The sequence below is a fragment of the Papaver somniferum genome, chromosome 8, assembly GCF_003573695.1.
Source record: "Papaver somniferum cultivar HN1 chromosome 8, ASM357369v1, whole genome shotgun sequence".
NCBI classification, from domain to species: domain Eukaryota; kingdom Viridiplantae; phylum Streptophyta; class Magnoliopsida; order Ranunculales; family Papaveraceae; genus Papaver; species Papaver somniferum.
This window is the reverse complement of record NC_039365.1, coordinates 27283162-27302988: the sequence shown is the minus strand read 5'-3', so window position 1 is coordinate 27302988 and position 19827 is coordinate 27283162. Positions and strand designations below refer to the sequence as shown.

The window sequence follows — 19827 nt, the reverse complement described above, 5'->3', positions numbered from 1 at the left end:
CGCAAATGCAGAAATACCCGGGACCTAGTCCAGATTTGAAGACCATACTATATTAAGCCACTATAGACTCTAGCCTACTATAATCTAACTTCAGACTGGAATGTAGTTGAGCCCTAACCAATCTCACACTGATTAAGGTACAGTCGCGTTCCTTACCCCTATGAATCCCAGCAGGACTCTACACACTTGATTCCCTTAGTTGATCTCACCCACAACTAAGAGTTGCTACGACCCAAAGTCGAAGTCTGTTAAACAACTCTGTCTCACAAAAAAAAAGTCTAAAATATTCTCGTATTCTCGCTTGGTGATAGTTGTTTCTTCATCCTGGTTCTTATGGTGGGTTTGTTTTCCTTCCTTTTCGTCATTTGTACTAATAGCTCGTGCTAACTTTTCCTTATTGCTCACCCTGCTCCACTTTGTCCAGTATCTTGTATCTTCTGCATCAGACACTTCTTCTGCTATCTCTTTTCGTCTTCTCCTGTCAGCGCCTTTTCTTTGCATTGCTGTTGAATATTCACTTTGTGATACAGTTTTTACCATTTCGTTGGTAGGAAGTTTTGCGAACAGATCCGGTTGAGTTTAGTAACAAAGAAGACATTTTGAGGTTTTTTTTATCAGAGTACCCTTGAAATTTCAAGAGATAACGAGTTCTTGAAGAAGACTTTCCAAATAAGGTAAAGAGAAGGTGATATTTTTAAAATTTCATGGTGGGCAGAGAGAATGAAAGGTATGAAGATAGTAAAGAAACTTTGAGAAACGATGATTCCAAGGCAATCATCAGGTAAGGATGAATCCTCCTTGATTCTAGCGCCAAACTTTGAGAAATGTCCCACAACTACACCCTTTGTAATGATAATAACATAAAGCTTAAGTCATATTGATCAAACTAAACATTAATAATATTATTCACCACTTTGACACTTATATGATTTTTCTAAACTCTTTATAATGAATGTATATTGCTCTGACCGTGGATTCAAGTTAAGATTTACTTTCAATAATGGAGAAATACAAAGATGCATATCTCTCTCTCTCTCTCTTCTAAGTCCTTATAGAGGCAAATTTATCAATAAAAGACAATCATAATTCACGTGCAAGATCATATCTGACAGATTCTATTTCAGTTTGTATTATACGCCCGGCTTTTGGAAGCTGTCTCTGTGTGTCGCACTGCTGCTTGGTTCTTCGCGCTTCTTCTGATGGAGTTAGTGAGCGCGTTGTCTTTATCGTGTAACTATAATTCGTGCTCTTTTCTTATTACCGCATGACCGTTCTTCCCCTTGTTTTCTAAACATTGTTATGTCTTCGTGCTTACAGATGTTTTATCCAGAGCGAAGTTGCATATTTGTCTTGTGCAATATTTCGCCCCCACATGTCGACTATACTGAAACCAAAAACCAGACCAAAAATTAAAAACATATGGTTTTGGGAGTTTTTGAACACAACGATGATGAAGCAAATTATAGTCAGCCATAGTTTTTAATGTCCTAGAAAAATCTAACCAAATTTAGTTTTACTCCGACCCATTTGTGATTGGAATTTTAACTTTTAATCCACTTTTTACTCGTCCATTATGGACGCCCTTAGATCATTAGATCATACTACACTAAGACTAAAAGTTATGTTGTTAAAAACTTATTTTCTCCGACAAGGGATACAACACTAACCTAACTAACGAAAAAAAGCCACTGTCGCCGGTGGCGCCACTTGCTGCTCTTCAACTGTTCTACACCACCAAAAAAAAAAAAAAAAAAGAAAAAAAAAAGAAGAAGATAGAATTATGAAGCGTTAATGGTAGTGTTTCTCACCGTTAAGTTACGAGCATGTGCATTTTTGATGATTCCTATATATGCCATCTTCCGCATTAAATGACTTCGCATCCCATCTACACGATATGCTTAGGGTTTTGCAAATCTTGTGAGATCCTTGTGAGATCCTATCATGAGTTGGTCGTCTCTGTCGATGATAATCTAAAATAAGGTGGGGGTTGATAATAAAACAGGCTTTGTTAACATTTGCATAACCCATTTGGTATTCCCCATAACCATGTATGCAATCTTTGGCATTAAATGATTTCACATCCCATCCGCACCACATGCTTAGACTTTCTGCAAATATTGTGAGATCCTATTTTTTATTTTTTCTTCCCAAGGAAATATTTTGATTTAATTAAAGAAACATAATTTCATTGAATTAATCCTCGTTCAAAATGATAATCAAATTTCATTGAATTAATCCTCATTCTGTTCAAGTACGTACTAAAACAATGATAAAATGTATATCTTATTTCATAGATGAAATAGATATTTAAAATATGGCATATGAAATAAGATTTTGTCATTTGAATTTTTGTTTTCATTAAAATTAACATTTTTGATAATGGAGTAATTTGGGCAGCCCATCCTCGTCATGATCACCTCTATTAGACATTGATCTTTACATAACTGTCAAAATTTTGATCACTTTTGCCAAAACATCATCGATGATATTGTTAATAGTGTATAGTGTTAATATGACACGTCATCTAACAATTGGCTTACAGCCATGAAAATCTAAAATAAAGAAAAATTCTCAAGTCCCAGACTCTTATTTGACAGACACCATGGTTAGGTTATTGATGCAACTTACTATTGTAGGCTACCCCTAGATGGTTCGTTCATCTCTTGTCTTCTTATTTTTCGCGCCGTTACAAGAGACTATTCACTAGAGATTAAGAGTGTGATTTGTAGGCAAACTATTTATTCCTCGATAATACGTCCAACATGGTTATCTTCTAACCCATGATTCAGTTTTGTTTTTCAAATAAAAGCCCTATTCGATTTGGTGTGAGCTTTGTTATGGATAGAGCTTGAGGTGGAACCCTATCAAGGCATATGAGAATAAATTTAGGGGCCACTCGGAGCAGGAGAGCCGATCCATACCTATGGATTGACAATTAGAATGACACATTGCCGGGAATTTCTTTTTGAGAAATATTTGTTGAGCAAAATAATCTTGGTCATCCATGTTACTGTGAAGATTTTTCTCTTGATGTTCCCCATATATGCCATCTTCGGCATTAAATGATTTCACATGCCATGCATCCACATGATATGCTTAGACATTTTTTTTTTTTGCAGATCTTGTGAGATCCTAACATGTGTATCTTGTGTTGGTCGTTTCTGTCAATGATATAATAGATACAGTATAAATGAGAGCGGGGGATTCACATCTCATCTACAAGAACCTTAAACACAAGTAGAAATAACACCAACTAGTCATCAACAAGAACCTTTAACACAAAATGGAAGGAAATACAGTAAAGTTAGATAAATGGGGTTACCCTGTTAGAACTTCCTCTGATTCTTGCATTGATGCTATTAATTCTTACTATACAGAGGTTGGTTTCTTCTTACACCTTATGCATCTTTTCACGAGCTTCTTTTTGGAGATTGAATTTCTTTCACTCGATTAACAGTTTCTCAGTCATGGGAGAAAAGCATCAGTAATATTTGAAGCAGTAACTCATGATGAAAGCTGTGTTCTTGCTAATACTTTAGCTGGTTATTTAGCCTATCCACTTGACCTTTCAAAAAGTCAAGTCCACCTCTCATCTGCCAAATCTCAACTAGTAAGATTTTTCCTCTATTCAAGTCTTTAATTTTTTGGTATGATCTGGAGTTTGCAATTAACCTTGTTGTTCAGGAAAATGCTACATCGTATGAAAAGGCTGTATTTGCTGCTGTTTCTAGCTTGGTTGTGAAAAACAAGGATGACCAACTGACATATGATCGGCACTCAGAGGTAAATGCACTCTTTATATGTACTTCTTTAGTGAATTTATATTTTTGGCTTATTTCAATTTTGGGTGTACCCGACCCCTTTGATCATGTTATAAACACGCATCTCACCTTTTCAAGTTATTGGTATTTGCTTTTGCAGTTATTGGAACAGTTCCCTAAAGACTTGGCATCCTTGAAAAGGGGACACATTCTGTGCTTTTTCATGGGTCGACCTGATAAGTGTTTGACTCTTGTTGAGAAGGTAATGGCTCCTCTTCATGTCTCTGAATGAACAAGTGGAAACTTTATTCGAATATTGCAAATTATTTGCTGTGGCAATTTTATTTTTTCGATCAATCAGCGGCGGGAATTTCTATGTATGTGTTTTCCACTTAGTACCATCTAAAGGATTTCTTTGCTATGATTACAGTATTTAACTAGTTTGGTATTGATTTGTGACAGGTTCTCCCACAAAATGAAAAACAGGGCTACATACACGGAATTTATTGTTTTCCTTTATTAGAACTTGGAAGAATGGAAGATGCTGAGAAAGCTGCAAAGAAGGGATTGGAAATCAATAAGGATGACATCTGGTCACAACATGGTGTAAGTCAAAGCTCTGTGAAAATGTCCTGTGCACTTCAAAAGTTGCATATCTAAGTTTTGAATTTCCACATGGAGGGCAGGTCTATTTTCTGTTTCCCTTTTACTCATTGATCAATGTTTGCCCCCCTGTGAGTTTTGCTTAAAAAATAATAGTTGAACTTCCACTTGTATACTATCCTTGTTAATCTTTCTAAAGTATATGACATGAACTAGAAGCTTTTACTCGATTACAAGAGCTAAAAGCATATTCGCACACCCAATCTCTTGCTTGTGTAAGACTACAAGTCATCTTTGTTTCGCCTGTGAAATGACCCGTGCGCATTGTCCTGCAGTTTTGCCATGTTCTTCAATATGAATGCCGCTTCAAGGAGGCAACAAAATTCATGGAGGAGAATTCATCTTCGTGGGAATCTTGTACATCATTTATGTAAGATCAACACAACCTTCCTAGCACGAATTTTTCATTGATACTGTATTCATCATAGATAGCTTAATCTTATGTTCAGGTTGACGCACAATTGGTGGCATGTTGCCGTTGGTTATTTAGATGGTCATTCTCCAATCTCCAAAGTCCTGGAAGTTTATGACCACCGTATCTGGAAAGAGCTAGAAAAAAGTGACGCTTCACGCACAGAGGTAAATTTTACAAGTATTATTGGGTATTAAATGTATATTCTTGTATATTTTGCAATATATACAAGAAAGTAAATATCTTTATATCTAGGTAAGTGAATATATTGCAATATATACAAGAATGTACATTTAATACCCAATAAGTATCAGTACTAAATCGAACAAGTATGCTGCACTCAGAAAGTCACACCTATTTTGTGGGAGCAGGTCTATCTGAATGCTATAGGTTTGTTGATGCGTGTATATGTACGCGGTCATGTTATTTCAATGGGGCACCGCCTGAAGATCTTGGTGGATTGTCTTACTGACCAAGTGAGTTGATTTTTATTCAGGTTTTAGTTTCAATATCCATGGCCACTGCGTTAAATTAATGATTGAAAATACATTCTGATTATATATGTTGTTACTGTTATTATACATAAGGGTAATGTTTACAGTACATTTGTTGTGCAAAAAAAAAAAAGAACTTCGATTCATGAAATATGGTTGAATATTTCTTGAACAAAGTTCAAACGATTAAGGAATTCTAGAGAATCACTGAAATGTAAACACATAACTCGATCCCAATATTTGGTTAACGGTCTGCATACTTGCAGTCTGTCTGGCACATTCAGTGGCATCTGGATATATTAATATTATGGGCCTTATCTAGGACCAGCAAAATTACTGAAGCTGAAACTCTACTCAAAGAAATGAAATCCAGGTAAGAGAACTTATATCTCTTCAATTAATAAAATTGGGTCCTCAGTTGCTCGTAACTTGGACTAACATCTTTCTCTATGTTTTCTTGGGTCACAAGGAAGACGAATCCATCCTTGCAGAAAGGAATCCAGGTTGGTCTCGTGTTCTTAGCCTCTTAGTTTCTATATTTCCGAAGAGCTCAATAGTTTTGTTATAAACAATATAATGATGGAAGTAATCTGAGAGTATATTTGAAAATGAAAATGAAAACCGCAAAAAGCAAAAACATCGCAATATGAGTGTCTTTCTAGGAGGGTAGCTTGGCTACTCGTCTTATATTTGTTATAATATATTCAGCTTGCAGAAGGCTTGTTTGAATATGGGCAAAAAAATTACGAGAAGGCCTTTCAATTGTTGGGTCCAGATTTTGATACCCATGACTACAAGGTATCATCATCTTTTTATTTTTTTATACTTTTCCTTACATTGTAAGTGAATTTTTTTTTAACGTCTATATATACAACTCTTTAATCACATCAGATTATTGGGGCATCGGATGAACAGCTTGATGTTTTTAAGGAAGTTTGGTACAATGTTTTGTTGGAAACTGGACGATACCAGATAGGTATGAGATCCATTTTCTTTAGCGTGCAAGATTTTGTTTCTTTCTCATGCATATTAGAATATTTTATGGTTTGAATTACAGCGATCCACGAAATCAAGAAGCAGATTCAAAAGACCAAAGGAGTTCCTTTCTTGTGGCATTTGCTGGTAAGGAATAACTCAGCTTTTAAATCGACTATGTGTGTTGCTCCCCCCTAAACTAAGCTTTGGGACCTCTATACATATGAAGTTATCCTTGACCGTTCCGTCATAACCTTTATCAAGGAAATCTAAGACTAATTAAGAAGCATATAATAGGATTTAGAGTCAATATATATACGAGTACCTCTAAAACATTCATTTCGACATGCCTTGCCTGTTTCAAAACTCTTTGGATTACTTACTTCTAAAGAATAACATCTTAAGCTGTTGTCCATGTAGAATGCATATCTCAGCTTCATGCTTTATTCTTCTAGGAGAACGACACACATTTACATACTGAAAGTTCAACACTAAGATTTATATGCCGTTGTTTCCCAGGGGAGAGCTTATGATCACGAAGGAAATAAATATGAGAGCTATATATCAACATATGAGGGCAAAAAGTTGGAGTCTGCATATTTTTGACAGCCGGTATGATGACGTGGATGAGCAAGTTATAGCCTATGGAAGCTAAAAACACGAGTATCGAAATTTAGCTCAAGACGGGTGTATTTTGATTAAAAACGGGCGAACAATAAAGACATGCTATATTGATGCATGGTATTAGCATTTAACGAAATTCCATCATTTAGGGTTTTAGAAAGTCGTTTTCGTCGTTTTAGGAAAGTTTGTTTTCTTAATAACTTTTTCGCTAGGAATCTGTTTGGGTCGACGTAGAGTTTTATTTCGAGAGAACTTTAATTATTTTAGATAACCTAAAATTTGCAAAAATAACAAATTATTGTTTGAGTCAGGTTGGGTTGTTTTCATCCTTTCTTGTTGCACGAGTTAGGGTTTTTTCCTAAGTCTATTTAAGATTCCGCAATTTTATTATTCTAGACAAATGATTCATTATTAAAATTTATTCCGCAGGTTTAACTCTGATTTTTATTTATAGTCGGGAAACCGAGGTCTGAATAATTATTTTTTTCATAGTCATTAATCCCAGGAATAATTCGAGGTCTGAAAAAGAACGCGCAATTGGGGGATATCAAAACTAATTGGGGGATAGAGGAAAAAGACAAAAACTGGATCCAAATATCAAATCAGGGTCACCCCTTATCTAATTATTTTTATAATTCCTAATCTACCCCTCACTAATTAGGTTTAATGGTTAATTAAAATTAGTAAAAATCTTAAGTATTTGAGGGATAGATTAGTGTGTATTTTATTTGTGTTTGGGTGAGTGAGGTGAGAGTAGAAGGAGGAAAAAAACATATTTTAGAGGGAATTTTTTTTTTGTGAAAATGGAGGATGATTGTGAAGAGAGAATTGTTGCTAAGTGGTTGAAAATTTAATTTTTTTTTCTTCTTTGAATCCACCATTTTTGCAGCTGAAAAAGCTCGGTGTCGGCATAGTATTCAACCAAAAAACCATGCCGGCATTTGTTGGAAATTTTCATAAATGTTTGCCACTACGCAGAGTTTTCGGCTTCAAAATTATCGAGCATGCCGGTACAGCTACCGGCATGGTATGATGCTTAAATTTCTATGCCGGCACATGATGTAAAGTATCCAGAAACTTTTTTTTTTTCCCTTGAATACCGGCATTGATAGATTTCTATCGAGCATGCCGGCATTAAGTTACGGCGTTGAATGTTAGTTACCAAGCATGCCGACACCATTTTCCGGCATGGTCTTCATCAATTCCGGCATGGTCTTCATCAATTCCGGCATGGTCTTCATCACTTCCGGCGATGTAAAAAAAATTATTTCCGGCATGGTATTCATCACTACCGGCATGGTATTCATCACTACCGGCATGGTCTTCATCTATACCGGCATGGTCTTCATCACTTCCGACATGGTCTTCATCACTTCCGACATGGTCTTCATCACTTCCGGCATGGTCTTCATCACTTCCGAGTGTTAAAAAAAATCGTTTTCAAAGTGAGGAGCTGGCAGAGAAGGAGAAGAGAATTTGAAAGGGAGTGGGGAAAATCTAGAATTTGAAAGGGAGTGAGGAATATTTAGGTTTCAAATCCCTAACCCTAAAAGAGATTAATAAGAGGTGAAGATGGAAATTGGGGATATGTTTTTTTTTTTTTTTTGATTTTAAGTTTTTAAATTTTTATTTTGAGGGAAGGGTGTTTTAATATTTTTGCCCCAAAAAACACCCCTTAGCAGACACCTTTGGTTGGGGAAAGTAATTCATATCCCCCGATCAGTTTTGATATCCTCCAATTGTGGGTTCCTGAAAAACTATCCCTTAATTTTATTTCTTTATAATAATATCCGCTGCACTAGTTTGGTTACCAGAGAAAAGTCGATTCTAGGGTTGATAAAATGCCACCAGGACAACAAATCGGTCGTGGTTGACGTCGAGGTCGAGGAGGTGTTCCAAAAAATTTTGATGCATGAAGAAAACTAATTAATGGAAAATGTCGAAGGTATTATGGTTCGACATAACATTCTGTGTGAATAATAAGAAGGAGAGAAAGAAGGTAATAACAACCTTTTTGCTAATAGAATAACCTGACGAGAAGATTCTAATCACCGGAAGGTTGGAATAACACTACATCATATGGCCCAATTTGAGACATGTTGACTTTTGGATTAGAGACACATATACATCTTTAGTGCTTCCGCCCGCACAAGAATCTCAAATCAAAAATATGAGTGGCTTTAATTTTGACTTTTTAACTACTCTTACAAGTGTCTTAAGATATGGCATACTTGTAAATATAAAACAACTCGACTTTAATTCCATTTGATTTAACTCCGAAGCCCCAAATTTCACCCCTCAGAAAAAAGAGAGCAAAGCTTAGGGAAATTGTCTATTCTATGGGAAGGTATAAGGATAGTTCAACTCATCAACAAGGTATCAACCATATGCGAGTCGTGACTCAATTGACTCGATGAGTTGACATATCTAGTTCATACCATATATACTCTCCCTAGTCAGTTAGGTACAATACCCTGGTTAGGTTAGGTTATATGGGTTGGGTGTACCCGGTTAGGAAATGGGTAATAGGTTATATACCCATATATTAGGGGTACAAACTTACTTGGAGGTATAACTCCGATACAACACATCCTTCACCGTTAGATCTGTACTGGTGCGACTATGATATGGTCGGGTTAAATATTTCAAGTATGTGGCCCCTCTTTAAATGTTGACATGTCGTATAAAGTAAGAAAATTTTTGAAAAACAATTTCATTACCCAACTGTTAATCTTTTTTTTTTTCTTTTAACTTCCTACTCTTTCTCAAAAAGTAGATCAGTTAAGGGGATTTGGAGGGGACAGGTTTTTTAGTTGAATAGGTGTCCAAAAATAAGGAGGGATCACATAGAAAATGTATGTGGCCCGACCACATCGTATCCGGGAGAATTCGTACACCCCAGCGCAAAATGATACCCTCGTAAGCCGCTATGCCACTTTTTGAGTGAAATCCAGCCACCACAAGAGAGAGACTTGACACTTTACCTGGCAGCTAGCACGGTATAAAGCGGAAACATCAGCGTCAACGTTGAATGTAAAAGTTGATAAACTTTGTAGTGTACACGAAAGAAATTTGTCGGGGGTCATATTTAATTAGGAAATTTTTTTGAACTGGCAGTGCGAGTTCAAAGTAATCTCCCAGCTCATTGGCCATTGTATGTTAAAGATATGACATCAACAAATCATGGGACTTAATCCCAGTTAGCTACGGATTTTAAATACTAACTTCCTAATTTTTCCTAAATATTTCATGCATCTCTAGATTCCAAATTTCAATATTTCCTCTAAATTCCAAATTCCAAATATTTCCACCACAAAGTCTTTCTCAGGTCTTATATGACAAGAATTTACAAAGCTCTCTTTGGCGGTAAGATCTAGTCCAATATTAATGGATGAAATCCTCTTCTTAGGTTGCACAAAAAGACGTCCATTTGGGAACTCAATTATCCACGTACTACACACAACTCAATTGTTGTAAACAACGAAATATTCATTATACAACCTGTTAGAGCATTGCTCGGTCGAACTCGCATGCGTTGCTATCTCAAGCATGTTTGTCAATGTTAGTGATCAAAGCTATAATTCTTGATTTCTAGTCTATTATAGCTAAGTCTCGGACTAGGATAGAAAGTGTAGTTGAGCTCAAGGACTTCATGGAGATTCATCATGCAAGTAGAAGAACTACTCAAGGAACCGGTGGAACTTCTCGACAAAAAGGTATGTGAAGACTTGAACTTATCTATCACTCAAAAGTCTATCTACTCTATCTCCTACTCTTTGAGACAAGAAGTCGTATGCTATATATATAGACTTTGATTATACACATTTGGTATTTCGAGCAGAGTATACCTCGCCTATCTGTATCTCGAAATATGAGTTGGTAAGCTTTTCGCTTTAACCAAGTTTATCTTTACCATGTGACGAAAGTCATGATATGTTTCAATCATCTTGAAAATTGCTTTGACGAGAAATGATGTAACAACTATATAACGTCCTCTAAGAATGTTTCAATGATTGAAATGAGAGTTTAGATTACATAACTAATGGTGGACATAAGCATTGTTGTGGAAACACATTTATGTATAAGTCCTATTCCTTGAACCAAAGTTTGCGAACTTTGTTGATCAAGAGAACCGGAAGAATGGCGTGAGCTAAGTCCGCGAACTGCCAAAGTTCTCAAACCCGAGAATTTCTGCTGGAGTTGACAAACTATTTGCGTGAAACTAAGTCTGCGAACCGGCGAAGTTCTCATACCCGAGAATTTCTGCTGGAGTTTGTAAACTCTGCCCGGTAACTTAAGTCCGCGAACCTAGTATGCGAACTTGAGAAGGTTATATATCTGAAGATGATTTCTGAACTTAAACTTCAAAATACTAAGGAATGCAGTTTGCAAACCGTGGCTATAAAAGTTCATGTACCGATTCAAGTGAATCAAATCATCTTTGCTTCAATTGTGTCTTGTGTAGTACATGAGATTTCCTTGCAATTGAACAACTCTCTAACTAGTTAATTTGAAATCATTTGAACTAGTTATGGTGAAGAAGAATGTGGTTGATATGGAATGCTCATATGGCTAACCATTTGGTTAACTGTTGTTGAACCAACAAGTGCACACGTTTGGGTACGGTTAACAAAATTAGAAGCGTGCATCGTCAAGTGTGTGTAACAAGCTAAGTTTTCGATCTAACGGTTGAGAAATATTAGCTTGAATCTAATCAGGTTTTCATCTAACGGTGAATATTGAATGCTTTGTTACTAAGCTAACATTGATTGCAAACCCTGATTTAAAAGACTATATAAAAGAGACATGTAGTATTGCGCAAAACTAATCTCCACACCTCACGTGTGATACTACTTTGCATACTAGAGTCGGTTCTCCTTTAACCTTTGGTTTTATTCTTCTAAAACCAGTTTAATGATTTAAATACTTCATTGGGATTGTGAAGCCATACCAATACTACTTTTATCGTAGTTGTGTGATCTGATCTTGCATCTTCTATCGTACGAGTACAATCAGATTGATTGGATTGAGATTGATATCTCCGATAGGAAAGATATAAAAAGTAATCACGAACATCTTCGTCTCATTTTTTGTGATTCCGCAACATCTTGTTTCGCTACCATACGATTAAGATTGTTGTGAGGTGATTTATAACTCTAGGATGTTCTTCGGGAATATAAGACCGGTTATCAATTGGTTCCTGTTCACCTTGATTATTATCAAAAGACGGAACAAAACCTTTTAGGATTTATCTGTGGGAGACAGATTGATCCTTTGATAACTTGTCTGTGTAAGACAGATTTGTTTATTGTCAAGTCTTCGACTTTGGGTCGTAGCAACTCTTAGTTGTGGGTGAGATCATCTAAGGGAATCAAGTGCGAAGTATCCTGCTGGGATACGAGGCGTAGGGAGTACAACTATACCTTGGATTGGTGGGAGACTTATTGGGGTTCAACTACAGTCCAGTCCTAAGTTATCTTGGAGTAGGTTGGTGTCTGTAGCGGCTTAATACATTGTGTGTTCAATCTGGACTAGGTCCCGGAGTTTTTCTGCATTTGCGGTTTCCTCGTTAACAAAATTTCTGGTGTCTGTGTTATTTCTATTTCCGCATTATATTTGTTTATATAATTGAAATAATAAAGTTTGTGCATTTGAATCAATCAATTGGAAATCCGACCCTTGATTGTTGATTGATATTGATTGATCCTTGGATATTGGTCTTTGGTACCATCCAAGTTATTCCTTGTATTTGATTAGAACTCGCAGTTCTTGCTTGAGTAAATCAAATCAAGAAGAGAGATATAAACTCGTTGATATACTTTTAATTGATTGATTCTTGTGATTCTCTTAAAAGTATATTCGAGTTTGTCCATACAGATTGCTAAGCGAAATATTGGGTGGTGTTGTTGGACCCACGCTTTTTCACAACCTTATAGAGCATTGTATCTCTTTTACACAACCTGCAAATATGGAGTAGCTAATATTTATGTCATATGTGTGGAACCTCCATTACCGTTGGACGTCGTAGTCATTTGCAGTGTCACCTCATTTTGATTCGAGCCGATAGCATAGACATTCTATTATACCCATTCCAGGCACACACCATTTTATTGTAAGATGAATCATACGACAATTTCGTCTTCTAGTATTACAAATCGAAGAAAAGCGACTACACTATGGAGAATTACAAATCGAAGGAACCAAGCCTTTCTTTCATAGGAATTTTAATAATGGAGAATATGATTACGCCGAGTTCTACTATACATTCAAGGAAAATCTTTTGCCTTCAAATTAAAGAGAACAGATAGTGTTGCTTTATATTTTAGGTGTTGTGTATTTAGTTATGTTAATAGGTATCAAACTATAAGCATGGAGAAGTAGGAAGTTCTATGAGGAATGATTGGGGTTGCTTTATCTTTTACTTGTTGCCCACAACTTTAGCAACTCAGTTACATGCATTAGCAATAGTATTTGGATCGTATGAGATAGGCCATGGTGGATACTGAAATACCCAAAGCCATTCAACATTACTTATCTTTTACGGCGACGTGAAGAAAAAATATGGATATTTCATATTTGGAAAAGATTCAGAAGTTAGTATTTAAAATCAGTAGCTAATTGGGGTTAAATCCCATGATTTGCTGATGTCATATCTCTTACATCTAATGGCCAAGGACCTGCGAGATTATTTTTGAATTCGCACCGCAAGTTCAAATTTTTTTCCCTTTAATTACTAAACTCGGGATCAACAAACTAAGGGGGCCAACCAACCATTTAATTGGAACTTTATTATCGGGGCTTTAAGAGAGTGTGAATTTGTGGGCTTAAAATACTAAGTGGAACCTAAATGGTATAGGGAAAGATCAGATTTATGCGAAAGTTCAAAAATACCCTCAGTAATTTTAATTTATTCCCCTACTACCCTCTCATTAACTACCTAATCTAATAAAAAGAAACGTAAAAAATCATTAAAAACTGAAGAAAAAAACCGCCTCCCCCTATTCATTCTTCTCCACTGCCTCTATTCTACTATTTCTTATTCTTCTTCTTTATTTCTTCGTTTTTCTAACGATTAATCGTCGATTCAAAAAAAAATCGTCGTCGATTAAACTCATTCCATAAAACCATGAAAGCAAAAGGAAAATCTAGATCAATCTTCATCGAATCAACCTCTTATTGAAGCATAGAAACCAACTTCATCAAATGAAGCAGAAAGTGAAGATCAAGAGGAAGTGAATGAAGGAGATGCACCAGCCGTCGAGACTCCTGATATGACAACTATAAGGTATGAATTGAAAAACCCACACTTTAATTAATATTTTTACTGATTATTCAGTTGGTTTCGAGAATTTTAGGTCTGAAAAAACAGTTTCTGAAAATGTTTACGGCTGGGAGTTCTTGTATTCCCAGCCGTAAATAGGTCTCACGGTTGGGATCTATTGGTTTCCCAGCCGTGTCTATGTATCACGGTTAGGATATGTAAGAAATTCCAGCCATTTATGTGTGTTACGGTTGGGATATTTTAGAACTCCCAGCCGTTAAATAGTCGATGCATACGAGATTGATAAATCGCATCCGCAACAAGTTATTTACGGATGGTTTATCCCTAGTCGTATATTGTTCTGAGTAGTGGTTACGCCTAGGTTTTTCTATCCGTAATTAGTTTTCCAAACCGTAGAATTTAGTAACCTAGCCGATTGTATACGACGTCTAGGTTTTCCTATCCGTAATATGAGTAAGCAATGCGCAATTTTTTTCCAGCCGTTATTCTTTTTACGTCTTGCTCGAAACTCAAAATCTCATCCGTTATTTTTGTTGCGTCTAGGACTTTCCATGTTTCCGAGCATTTATTATTTTTACGTCTTGGTCGATAACTCAAAATCCCATTCGTTATATTTGTTGCGTCTGGGTCTTTCCATATTGCCCAGCCGTTTTCATTGTCACGGCTAGGCTGTGTCGAGATTTCCCATCCGTTTTTTACTTATCTTCTTTTGGTTTTTAGTCTTTTTTCTCTTTGAACAGAAAATAAAAGAGGAAAAAAAGATCAATAGAAGTAACACCTTCTAGTGATTCCACTCCGCAACCTCGTCACACAAAAACATTGGGTGCAAACACAAGGAATACAAGTGAATTTAATACAAGTGAAGTTGGAGTTGGTGGAGGGAGTGAAGGTGTACTTGATACTGGAGGAAATGAAGTTGGAGTTGCTGGAGGAAGTGAAGTTGTACTTGTTACTGGAGGAAATGAAGGTGGAGTTGCTGGAGGAAGTGAAGGTGTACTTGTTACTGGAGGAAATGAAGGTGGAGTTGTTGGAGGAAGTGAAGGTGTACTTCTAGTGGTGCTGTTATTGATAAAGGGAAATATGTAGTTCAGGAGGACAAGAAGGGGGGAAAGAAGAAGTATCCACCAAACCAAAATGCAAGACAAATCATTGATGCTATGGTTCCTTTACCTCCCAAAAAGAATGGGAGACCTTGGGGTGAGCCAAAATATCGTTCCGTCTTGATTGGTTACCCGTCTTGATGAATCTGCTCGCAAGACCGCTAATGGAGAGATCGTGGTGGACGCACAAAGAGCTAGACATACGGCTATAGCTTACTTGTCGCATGTTCTTGGGACGGTAAATGCTTGTTATTAGCAGTGGTTGAAGACTCTCAGTCTCGATCCGCAAATAAACGAGGTACCTAGGTACTCGTGGGGCACCGCGCTCCTTGCTAGTGTGATGGAAAGTCTTTGCAAAGCTTTTAGGTGGAACGAAACACAAATTACAGGGTGTCCTGCTCTTATACAGGTTTTGTTTTGTTTTAATTTAACAAATGTTTATTTATTTTACTTTTATATTGGTTTGTGTGTAATATCTTATTTATAATTCTTTTTTTTTTCTCGTAGTCATGGGTATACGACCATTTTAAAAGCTTGAGGCCTTCGCGGGATACAAATTGGCCTCTAGAGAAACCTACAGGAGGAAGATATCCCTTTGGAGGGACCCAACACAAGGCTAAAGAGACGGAAATGTTCGAAATGAGGAAAAAATTGGATGCTTTGACAATTGATGATGCAGTGTTTGATCCATATTTGAAACTTGATAAGGAATCATAAGAAAAAGTTGGTGATAGAGTATTTTCTAATGTGGCGACCTGTGTGGGACCTTTGTTTCATTCAACCGGGTTCGTCATTTTGGATCTTCGTAGAACACTCCACCAAATTGGTACTGTCCAGAAAACTGTACCTGAAAAATCTCGTTTTACACTGAGCGTAACCAACTCCCTGTTTAAGGACAAAGATGTCAAGTTGAACTATGAACCAACACCGTCGATCGATGATTGGAATGATCGTTCCGATGCAACAAACCAAATGAGTAGAAAAGCGCTTGAAGCTTCTTATGGGACATCCGAAACGGATGGGAATTACATGGAATGGTATCTAGAGTGGGCTCATCATTAAGTGGAAAATTTGGATCCGGAGGCGCAAAGACATTTGAAGAAGGCAGAAAGAGAGTTCAAAATCAAATGAATCAATTAATGAAGAAACTGATTGGGAGAAGATGGTGGTACGTATACAACTAATTATGTTTGTATATGTTCTTTTTTAATTATGTATGAATAATTAAAGTATGTGTATTTGATATGAAAAAATAGGTGAAACGAGTTAATTGGGTGGTCAAGGACATGAACCGTATGATTGATTTGGGTGATAAGTTAACGGTCCCTGAACAAAGATTACTTCGGAATCGAGTTAAAGGCATGATAATTCCTGAGAAAGAAGGTATATATGCTTATGAAGAGGACCGACAAAGGAGAACTAAAAAGTCTAGGTCTCCTTCTACTAGCGACGACTCGGACACTCCCCCCTTGATCAATTTCAATCTAAGCAAGGAAAAGGTGGTCGAGGCGGTCGAAGCAGTCGAGGTGGAGGTGAAAAAGGTGGCCGTGGTCGAGGTTGGACGTGGTGGATGTAAAAAGACTCCAACTCAAGCTTGCAGGGGAAAAGGAGGTAAAAAGACTAGAGTTGTAGAAAAAGTTGTTGAACGGGACAAAGGGGACGACTTGGATTCGTTTTTGCAATCGTCTTCGAAGGAGGAATCAAGTGAATGATTATTTACTCGCTTTTTAGGATTTTACTTCATAGATATTATCTAAGACTTTGTCTATTTACTATTTTTGTTGTTTGGTTATGGATTTGAATGGATCAATTTTTATTAGTTTGCATCTATGAATGAATGTTAGTATTTCAATTTGTCTAGTCTAAGAAAAATGCGGAAAAAATCAACATAATTGGATTTTTCGTGCACTTTCGGCTAGGTCGATGCTTCACAAAACCTAGTCGCAAATTCCTATAATTGTTGTCAAATAAACTTTCACAGCCGTAAACAAGAAAACGATTAGAAACTCCCAGCCATAAACATAATAACGGTTTGGAAACCCTTCCTTAATGGATTCACGGTTGGGGAAAACCTATCCGTTTTTGGGTTTGGACTCCCTGAACAACAATGAGTCATGTTTACGGCTATATATCCAGGCCGTGTATAATGATTACGGTTAGGACTGAAAACCGTAAATTCATTTACGGCTTGGTCGACCTTTTGAGTTCCTGACCGTAATTGTGGCAACGGTTTGGAAACCCATCCGTGAAAGAGTTACGGTTGGGACTTTCCTATCCGTATAGTACTCTGGTAACCTAAAAAAAGGGCTCCTGGTTACGGCTACATATGAAAGACGTAATTCGATTTCACGGCCTGGAATGCCAGCTGTAATTATGACAGATAGTAATAAATCCTGTTTACGGCCGGAAATCCTAACCGTAAATCTGACAGACCACAAACTCTGCAGGTTATACAGAATTACGGCTTGGTCGACCTAGCGATTTCCTAGCCGTAACTGCCTATAATTTCCTTTTGTACCACACCAAATCGGCTAGTTTTTTGAATTTTGAAAAATAGATCCGTTTGAAGACTGATCTGTAGAAAGTTCTAGCTGTTCAACCACTTATTTAAACTTGAAATAACTCCATCTCCATATAACCACCCATTCCAAATCAAAATCACACCTTCTACACTAATAATCTCCACTAAAACTCCTACAAACTCAATGCAATGTACTCAAAGGATAAATCCAACTTTACTTTGGATGAAGACTTATCTCTTTGCCAAATTTTGTGTTATGCTATCCAAAGAAGGGAGAAGAACGAAGGAATGCTGGCGTACCAAGTCAATCTTATTGGAGTAAGATTTTTGAAAATTTTTGTAGTAAAACAGGTAACACTAACAACCGCGATGAGATTGAATTGTATCTTCGATTTTCAGACATACGCAAAAAAGTGGAAGAGTATATGGCTTTACTTCGTATGTGCAAGAAACTTCGACTTAGAGGTGAGACTGACGAAGAAGTCGTAGCTCAAGCTAGCAAGGAAAGGAGAAAATGGAAAGGTTACAATTTCAACTTGGAAGCTCATATGACAATCATCAAAGATTTCTTGATACATCTAAAGGGATGTTATTAAAACCAACATTGTAATGGGGATATATTAAGCATGTAATGAGTTTTATTGTGGTCTAGTTAATGAAAGTATTAGTAATTTTTAATCGTATTAAGAATTCATGTTGAAACAAAAAATTTTTCAACTTTCAAATTGAATTACAGACAGGAAAATTATGTAAACCCAGCCGTAATACAGACTCAGGTTATTCTGGGAAGGATAACGGCCAGAAGTTCTTAACTTCCCATCCGTTTTATGTGTTCACGACTGGGAGTTCCTAATATCCCAACCGTAGTATCGTATTTACGGCTGGGTCGACACATTTACCCAGCCGTAACAACAAAAAATTCCAGATTTTTTTTTCCAGATTTTTGACGGATTTGAATTGATAAAATTGATGTTGGGAGTTGATTATAAGGTTATCTTGAGTTTTGTAATGAAGGGTTTCATCATTTTTCTTCAAATTTTTTCAAAAAAATTTCACCAAAATCACCATTTTTCCTTCTTCAAAACTACAAAAAAATCAAGTTTTGATTTGCAAAAGATTAATGATTTGATTAGTCTAATCGATTCACTAAGACTGATTAGTTAGCTTAATCAATTTAATTAGCACTAATCAAATTAAGGGTAGATTAGACATAACAAAAAAGGATAGATGAGGGGTTCTATGAGTTGTTATTTCATGACCCCATCAAGCCCCAAAAAACCCATCCTTTTTAAGCCCTAATAATAGAATTCTTTAATTGTACACAAAATTGGTCAATTATATCAATAACAACAATTCCTGGGTGAAAAAGACGTGTAAAATTTGATATTGTTTAAATGGACGAAAATGTAAAAATAGCCGGGATGTAAACAATTTCATCCTACCCATTTTCAAATACTTTTTCTTATTTTTAATTTACATCAGGGTGCATCTAGTTTCACCCTCGCTATTTTTTAAGTTTAAGCCAGGATGAATTTTAATTCATTCTTGCTATTTTTTTTGGTGTCCATTTCACTCATACTAATTTTTAGTCATCCATTATAACCATGTTTTAAAAATATTTGGACATTTGACCCAATGTCTGTGTATTGTACTAGTATTTGGCACTTGAACAATGAATCCAGCATTTCCTTAGCTGCAGCAATAACCGGACACCATGCATGCAATCCTATCTTTTTGTTAGCATCCTCCTCATGGCCGGATACGACGCCCTAGAAAACAGCATGTAATGCCTGATGCTGACGTCTAATCTGTAACACTCATAACAGGCACTGATCGTTTTTCACTGAAAATCAAAACATTTCTTTTTTTAAATTGTTTACTACCATGAAAAAAACATTAATTGATTTGTGATGTAAAATGGCACTGATTTATGAGCTGACGCTGCAGTTTTAGATCGTCGGAAAATAAATAACAAACACAAAATAAAATTGTAAG

At 36.5% G+C, this 19827-nt stretch overlaps 1 protein-coding gene across 3 annotated transcripts; it reads left to right on the top strand.

Annotated features, from left to right (window-relative positions):
* The first annotated feature begins 3225 nt into the window (after positions 1-3225).
* LOC113304860 (tetratricopeptide repeat protein 38-like) lies at positions 3226-7531 on the top strand. 3 transcript variants are annotated; one of them, XR_003338454.1, is made up of 14 exons: positions 3226-3379; positions 3458-3610; positions 3685-3783; positions 3922-4023; positions 4224-4367; positions 4700-4794; positions 4874-5003; positions 5208-5312; positions 5597-5703; positions 5800-5833; positions 6046-6128; positions 6222-6306; positions 6388-6452; positions 6825-6902. XR_003338454.1 is itself a non-coding variant. In XM_026553995.1 (14 exons), the coding sequence occupies exons 1-14, from the start codon at positions 3284-3286 to the stop codon at positions 6909-6911; spliced, it is 1368 nt and encodes a 455-aa protein (XP_026409780.1). In that variant the 5' UTR covers positions 3226-3283; the 3' UTR covers positions 6912-7531. The 3 variants fall into 3 exon arrangements, 2 of the variants coding, with proteins under 2 accessions (XP_026409780.1, XP_026409779.1); XM_026553995.1 differs by having other exon boundaries at positions 3709-3783; positions 6039-6128; positions 6825-7531; XM_026553994.1 differs by having other exon boundaries at positions 6039-6128; positions 6825-7531.
* Positions 7532-19827: the final 12296 nt, after the last annotated feature.

Coding starts and splice junctions, on each gene's coding strand:
- LOC113304860 (XM_026553994.1), top strand. CDS start 3,284: ATGGAAGGAAATACAGTAAAGTTAGATAAATGGGGTTACCCTGTTAGA. Junction 4,368..4,699: donor ACATCTGGTCACAACATGGT/GTAAGTCAAAGC, acceptor ATTGTCCTGCAG/TTTTGCCATGTTCTTCAATA. Junction 5,704..5,799: donor CTCAAAGAAATGAAATCCAG/GTAAGAGAACTT, acceptor TTGGGTCACAAG/GAAGACGAATCCATCCTTGC.